The sequence below is a fragment of the Sinocyclocheilus rhinocerous genome, unplaced genomic scaffold, assembly GCF_001515625.1.
Source record: "Sinocyclocheilus rhinocerous isolate Xijiao unplaced genomic scaffold, SAMN03320098_v1.1 scaffold1469, whole genome shotgun sequence".
Taxonomy (NCBI): Eukaryota; Metazoa; Chordata; class Actinopteri; order Cypriniformes; family Cyprinidae; genus Sinocyclocheilus; species Sinocyclocheilus rhinocerous.
This window is the reverse complement of record NW_015650017.1, coordinates 15150-23346: the sequence shown is the minus strand read 5'-3', so window position 1 is coordinate 23346 and position 8197 is coordinate 15150. Positions and strand designations below refer to the sequence as shown.

Below are 8197 nucleotides of genomic sequence, written 5' to 3'. Positions count from 1 at the left end.
GGAGCAAATTACCCTCCTCCATCCCCAGCTCCACCTTTCGCCACAGTCAGGACTTTCAGGACAGACAAGCTTTCTGATATTCCTTGGTAATCAGACTCCTTTATCTTGAATAATGTGTTACACTTAAATATCATTAAGTACATTAATGATATCTGCCTTGTTCTGTTAACCCTAGGGGGGTTATTATTGCTGCTCTCCCTGCTCATTCATGACAGGCTGCATGGATGGGCAGGGAGGTTTTTGCCCATAACAGAACCATACCGCCAAACCAAACTTTATGCTAAGTATTTATCATTTTGACGATAGTGGTCCTGACAGAACTACTAGCTGTTTTTTAAAAACAACAGTGATGATCAAATTAAAAACAAAACAGCCTGTTTTTCAGTTTCCTGAACAAGAACAGTTTGAACCTGTGAAAATGTTCTGCATTTTTTTTTACATAAAAGTGTAAACAAACTACAAGTGATACATATGCATTACGAGAAAATTAACACAATAATACAATTCATATCATGAATCAAAATTATATACACGTACAACACTTTAGATATTGATCTTTGGGGAGGAACTCCATCTTTGAGTTGATCTGAATCTCAAAGTTGAAACTGCTGGTCTTGAAGATGAACTTTATTCACTGTCTTGGCAAGTTTAGATGATGTTTCTTATGACAGATTTATATGGAAGAGATGCGGTGTAGCACTTTAAGCAAAGGTAACCTATCTAATGTGAGTTTTTTTATGACTGCGTAGATTAGATGAATGAGTGCAACTCTTTCCACATGCAGAGCAGTGATGAATCTCTTGTCGCAGTGTGAACACTTGTACGGTTTCTCTCCAGTGTGGATCCTCTGGTGTCGTTTCAGTTCTGTAGCTGTAGGTATTCATTCATTGCACATATTTTCATCATGCAGACACTGTCAAATTGACAAAAAATGGCATCTCCATTTATACAGGATCCTGTAGACAAGGAGGATGCATTGATTCGTAGTGAGTTTTTTTTTTTTTACATTTTTTTACATGCATATTTATTTGAGCGGTAACATTTTTAAATGGTAGTTTTCTATAAAACATTGAAGATGCAGAGCACATTAGTAAAGCCGCTGTATGCAGACTGATAAGGAAAGTGTGCCTCGCTCTCATGCTCATTCCGAGAATTTTTGTGTTGTTTCATGGGCACAAACTTGTCAAAGAGTAGTTTCACAGGACTGCAGGTCAGTGGTGTAGAAATGGGTTTAAATAAGGCTAATCTGATAAATGACGTTCCCTTGATAACATCCTGCGACCTCTGGAAGTAAACCAATAATTAGAATTTCCTTCAGGATTTCCAGTGTGGTTGAATGCATTGTTGACACGCATATTCCCGTCATCGCACCTTCTGAAAATGAAACGGATTTCTGTATGGAATGGAAGGATGCCAGATGGAAATGTAGTACGAGATATATGCCGTAACCACCACCACAGCTGTTAAATAAACACAAATTATTCATTATTTATTTGGTCATCTTTATTTCCTACAAATACAAAAGCAACAATTATTATTTTTCCCTTTAAAAATCTTCCAATACTTGACCATCTCCTCTTCATCTGTCAGTGGTGCTGGTGCAGGTTCTTCTGCCCATTTTGCGAGCCTCTGTCTTCTTGCTGTTGACTGAGTAGGCCTACAAGTCAGATGTTAATTTCATTACTCTAATTAAGAAATGTAAACGGTTGGATTAGAGAATATTTAATTATGTGAAAAGAGCGTTAGACTTTGTGGAAAAAGCTGCTGCCCATTGAAATAGACACGGAATGATATTTAATATGTCAAATGTTTGTAAAGTCACGTAGCCTACACCCATGAACCTTTTATGCTTAAAGCTTTTGAATTGTTTTTATACTTCATTTTTAGCTGCTGTCATGTGCTTTTTTTTGCCATGGAATACCATGAAAATGATTATTAGTTCAATAGTTTACAGTTTTCACCTCTGATATTGTAACAGTGATTAAGAATTAAAGTTAGGTATTGACTCGGAAGTATGCAGACCTCTTTTTGTTGGGTGCTGTTTTCAGGGTGAATCATAATTTCAGAGCTCCACTGATCATGACTTCTCAAAGTCGTGGTGCACGCACTAAATTCAGAGTCAACCTACTCAAGAGTGGATAGAACTAACACAATTCAGCTGTTCTGAAACCGAAAACTCCCACTTCAGGGTAAGTTTCCCATTTCAGGGTAAGTCAACTCAGAGTTCACGTTTTAACTCGGAGTTGGTTGAACCTCCTTATTGAAACGGGCCCCTGATCCTCTTGAGATGCTTTGCTATATTGTTAGTCAATAAAGAGGGAGGTCTGTCTCGTTATCTTTATATTACTGGTATTTTCTGTATCATTTGGTAAGTAATAGTAATATTAGAGCACTTTAATGGGCTTTCAGCATATATTCTGACTCAAACAATCAGTTTCTATCAGCAAACACTCAGAATAAAGTGAGATGATCTGCTGATAAACTTGAATGGCTTGTTTAATGAGTGTTTATAGTCTGAGGCTCATCAATATTATCAGCTGCTGAAAATCCTCTTTATTTCATGTCAATAGATCCTGTTTTCACCTCATTCATTATGCTGATGACTTCAGATCTGTTAATTGCAGCATTAAGCTCATTTTATTGGTGTTAACAGACTTAAGCAAATAACACAATCAGCTATTGTGACATTATAGGTAGGCTCCTATCATAACATCATTTATTCTATAAATCTGTAATAAACCATGCTTTATACACAAAACTAAAACACAATAAATAAATACAAGTTGTTAAGTTAAACTCCACTGGTAGGTTCTTTGTTTTTTGCAAATTTGTACTTTTATTTTCCTAAGTTTGTTTATTTTCATATTTTCTTACATTGTTTATATTTGGCATTATTTAAAGGCTATATGTTAATGAGAGGTAAGATAAAATGGAGGAATAAAATATGTGGATGAAATATTTTTAAAATAAAAAGAGAATTTGTGGATTATTCTAAAACACTTTACGATTAATTTACTTAAAAGATATTGATATTTGAACATAAATAATTAAATTGTGTGAATTGATGTAAAAAATAAACTCAGTAACTGATCTTTAATTTTGGCAGATCTGCTCCTCCTTCCGTGAAGCTCCTCCCACAACAATCACACCTTCAGTGAAGCTCCTCCCACAACAATCACACCTTCAGTGAAGCTCCTCCCACAACAATCACACCTTCAGTGAAGCTCCTCCCACAACAATCACACCTTCAGTGAAGCTCCTCCCACAACAATCACACCTTCAGTGAAGCTCCAATAAATGCTGGAATATTCCCATCAGTCTACAAGTGAAGACGAGCATCAAAGCATCAGGAAGAAGTGAAATCTGCAGAGACAGAGTTTATTGAAGGACAGAGAGAACATGAGAGATCCAGAACCCTGCAGAATGAAACACACTGAAGAACAAACAGGTTGGTGATTATTCTTCATCCTTCATCAATGAAGCTGAAGAACATTAAGGTTATCAGCAGTTCATCAGATAGTAGAAAAACACAGTTAAACTAATAAATAATATAGGGGAAACTTTCTTTGTGCTGGAAACAGAGCAGGGCCTGAAACTGAATTGTCTTTCATTTTCATATTTTGATCAACTGGTCAGTTCAAGATTTTGTAAACTTGTAATCAGAATTTGGGACATGCCTAAAATACACTTTACAACTCTGACACTGATTTTCCTTATTTGTGACCCTGGACCACAAAACCAGTCATAAGGGTCAATTTTTTGAAACTGAGATTTAAACATCATCTGAAAGCTGAATAAATAAGCTTTTTTTAAGCATTGATGTATGGTTTGTTACAGAGGTGGGTAGAGTACCCAAAAACTGTACTCAAGTAAAAGTAAAAACTAAAAGTAATAGTCTGAATAGTTACTTGAGTAAAAAAGTATCGGATAAAAAAAAAAACTACTCAAGTAGTTAGTTACTAGTTACTTTTGATCATATACTGTATATCTATAGTCTATTTTTATTTAGATATATAGATACAATTTATGTAATGTATGTTACATAAATGTTTTCCTTGTTTTATACCAAGAAGAAATTGTATTGTAACAGTGTTGAGTGAACAGTGTAGGACAGCTAATAAATTGTCAGTTTAAAATGAGTTAATTAGTCAACTGAATATCCATCTGAGAAACTGTAGCCCTATTGTATAGTTTATTAATGTTATTATTATGTTAGATAATTGTGGAGTTGATCAAACATTGATTAGTTCTCACTACAGAATCATTGGATTCGTGCCTTTAATGTTAAAAAAAGTAGTAATTTGAAGATAAGTGTACCTTGTTCATGGAAAGAGATTTATAAAAATACATCAAAATTATCATACATTTTGTGTAGCCCTTTTCTGCTTCACATTTCTCAGATTTTTCTTATGATTAATTTATTGTAACTTTTTTACTTTCATTTCAGCCCTGCTGGAGGAGAGTAAAGAGCAGAAACATCATAATGTCAAAAGTAGAGAAAAAACTCGCTCACAGACAGAAAGAGTTTCTTTACTGAAAAGTAGAGACAAGAAAAGTTTCACCTGCACTCAGTGTGGAAAGAGTTTCACATGCAAAGGGAATATCAGTGTTCACATGAGGATCCACACTAGAGAGAAACCGTTCACATGTGATCAGTGTGGGAAGAGTTTCACACAAAAAGTAAACCTTAATAACCACGTGATCATCCACACTGGAGAAAAACTGCACCCATGTGATCAATGCGGAAAAACATTTTTGAGGGCTTCAAGCCTGAAGGATCACCTGAAAGTTCATTCAAAGGAGAAACCACATTCATGTTCTTTGTGTGGAAAGGGTTTTTCATATCTGCAGAATTTAAAAGTTCATCAGAAGAGACATACTGGTGTGAGAGATCATATGTGCTTTGAGTGTGAGGAGATTTTTATTACGGTTACAGAATTGAAGCAGCACCAGAGGATCCACACTGGAGAGAAACCTTACAAGTGTTCACACTGCGACAAGACATTCAGTCGGTCAGATACCCTGAAAAGACATGAGAGGATCCACACTGGAGAGAAACCATATCACTGCACTGCATGTGGGAAGAGTTTCAGGCATTCATCAGAGTCATTTAATCATACAAACAACAATCACTGTAAATTCAGTTCAATTCACGTTTCTTAGTATAGCGATTTTCACAATACAAATCGTTGCAAAGCACTAGTAATTCTTAGTTACCTCAGGATGCCCATCACGTGGCAGAAACAGAGAAGCAGTTCACGCTGTTTCATGTAATTGTAAAATACACGCTGCATAGTTTTACGGGGTAATTTCTGAATAGTTTTTATCTGTCTCAGTACTATTGCCTGCTAACACTTATTGGTATCTAAAGAAGGCTTGTAAACGGAGGGAACTATTTTGTTGTTATGAATGCAGTTATTAGAAAAACTAAGTATATTTAGATTCATATGGACAAATCATAATGGCTTGTTTAATGAGTGTTTATAGTCTGAGACTCAGCAATATTATCAGCTGCTGAAAATCCTCTTTATTTCATGTCAATAGATCCTGTTTTCACCTCATTCATTATGCTGATGACTTCAGATCTGTTAATTGCCACATTAAGCTCATTTTATTGGTGTCTTAAGCAAACGACACAATCAGATATATATATATCATAACAGTATTTATTTAATGAATCTGCGATAAACCTTGTTTTATATAAAACAGACTAAAACATACAAATAATTTAAATGTATAAAAAGTTTTGTTTCTAAAAGCATTTACCACAGCAACATAATGAAGCTAAGGCCACAAGTCTACTCATGTTTAATTTAAAATCTGAGGACATTATCTGTAAAACTGTGCATTTTATGAAACATTTTGTAAACAATGTCATGTGTGTTTTTAGAGAAGGCTAATAAAAGTCTAATAAAAAAAAAATTGTCCTGGCTCTGTATGCTCTTTTGCATGCTGTTGCCTCATGTCTGGCCCGGCAAACTGCCCCATTCATGATTATATTGTTCTCACTCGACAAACCTTTCACGCCTCCGCCAGGATTGAGACATAATCCTCATTATTCCTTTATCATTATTCTTTTGTTTTATTCAGCCATTAGTAGCCTTAATTCTGGCATTACAAGGTTTACCAAGCCACATCGCTTCGATCCCAATATACATTTACCCGCCTATTATCAAAAGTCTTTCTAAAAAAATACAACAAAACATTTTCTTGCGACCTTACGTCAATTGTATTGACAAAATACATTATGAAGAAGAACTGCACCTTTTCTACAGCTGCATTAGAGCTAATATTAGCATCAAGCTACATAAGACAATTTATTATATTATTAGTACACTTTGACTCAAAACTTACTTTAAACCACCATCGAGTGTTTGTAATAACTTCCTTTGCAATCTCATGTGGAATCTGGTCATTTATTGTTGTTGAAATATGCTATTTATAGCCTTTTATATCGATGCAGAAATGACCATTTCAGATGTTCACATTCTTTATTGTTATGAAATACCCCAAATATCAAGAAAATCACATACAAACCACATACTATCGTAATCTTGTGTTTATTATTTGGATATTTCGTGGGTAAATATGTTACTGTTTGTTTGTTGTGGTCAGATCTGAACGCAGAAGCGCATCATGGGATGAGACCGGACGGGATATGATGCGCAGTTATGATTGACAAGCGACGGGCGAATCAGGTTTCCTCTGAGTCAGAGCACGAGCACAGAAGAGTAAACACACCGAGACAGTCCAGGGAGCTGCTAGTTTTGAAAGGGAAACATGTGTAAATATATCTATATATCTCCATGTATATGCATCTTTGGACTATAAGCCCTTATTGATGCTGTTCAGTGAAGCAATATGAACACAAATAAACTGCTGCAGACGTGACTGAATATGAATGCCTGGTGAATTTTTATTCCAAATATGACACATACAGATTTATTATTTTGCACTCCTGACATAAATTTATCAATTACTGTCACCGCGACAATGTTTTATCAAAACAGTGGTCAAATATCGAAGCTAGAGTCTTTAATCTTTCTAATGATGCACAGTTGGTCCAGACCAAGTAAGAGTGTGATGTTTTAACATGCTGTGAAAGTGAATCAACAATAATCTGAGGCCGTTGCCAATCTTTGTGAGTTAAGGGGTTAAAATATGTGGATAAAATTATTTGAAATAAAATGAAATCGAATTTGTGAATTAGTATAAAACACTTTTGCAATTAATTTACTTAAAAGTTACTTTACTAGATGGATAGATATGTAAATATTAATACTTAATATTAATACTGATTACTAGGACTGGGCAATAATTTGATAACGATAATTATCGCGATATAATTTTCCTCGATAAAACAAAATGAAGAGTTCTATAAATGTTTGCTATAATGTTTATGTGCCAAAAGCGGAACGAAACAGCACGACTCATTTGAATCGCGCCACACTAACCGTTTATCTGCTCGGACTCCCGCGCGGCACAAGCTCACTAGAGCAGATGTGTTTACCATATGCGTTCACTAACAGTGCGTTTCCACTGGCACGTAGCAAGCGCAGCGGAGCGAGCGTTTTCAATTAATTCCTATGGAAGCTGAGCATAAACGCTTGCGCGGTGCATTATGGGATTGAAAGCGGCTTGGAGAAAGCGTTGAAAGCGGCCGAGAGTGTCAAAATGGTTGGGCATTCCTCGAATTTATGCAAATAATGAGCGAAAAACGCCGGGCGACAACCAATCGCTGTGACATGTAGGCAAGGCAAGATTTTGACGTAGCATATGCTTCCGAGTGTTTGCTGAACTGGTGGATTACTGAGCTGAAATCACTTGTCGTTCAAAAAAGTCATATACAAAAGTAAATGCACTTTGCATGCTTTCATTATATGCAATGGATGGGTGAGTGAAACTGTATTAAACTGTCATTGTATATAGGCCTATTACATGTATAATGAAAATGTTTTCCTTCACACTTTAAGTTTACACAAACATATTGTAATAAATGTTTCCCCTACTGCAAAACCATGTACATGCCTGTTTCTGCGTCCCAATGTACCTACTTATACTACGCCCTTAAAGTATGTACTTTTTTGGTGAAGAAAAAGTACACACTTTTGAGTGTGTAGTAGAAGAGTAGGCAAGCTTTGGGACATACTATCACGTCATACAGTTGCATCTTTAACAGAGCGCTCTGTCGCACAGT

The 8197-nt window shown here is 35.7% G+C and overlaps 2 protein-coding genes across 2 annotated transcripts in view; both read left to right on the top strand.

Annotated features, from left to right (window-relative positions):
* LOC107711375 (zinc finger protein 239-like) overlaps nucleotides 1-5302 on the top strand; it is a 20927-nt gene extending 15625 nt beyond the window's left edge. Inside the window, exon 3 of the mRNA XM_016516363.1 lies at nucleotides 5068-5302. Coding sequence (XP_016371849.1) covers nucleotides 5068-5163 — 96 coding nt within the window. The 3' untranslated portion in view covers nucleotides 5164-5302. The remainder of the gene's footprint in view (nucleotides 1-5067) is intronic.
* Nucleotides 3820-5061, top strand: LOC107711374 (gastrula zinc finger protein XlCGF7.1-like; the record flags this gene model as incomplete). Its single annotated transcript, XM_016516362.1, has 2 exons — nucleotides 3820-3826; nucleotides 4448-5061. Coding segments are annotated over exons 1-2 (621 nt in total), but the record flags the coding sequence as incomplete, so codon positions are not given.
* Nucleotides 5303-8197: the final 2895 nt, after the last annotated feature.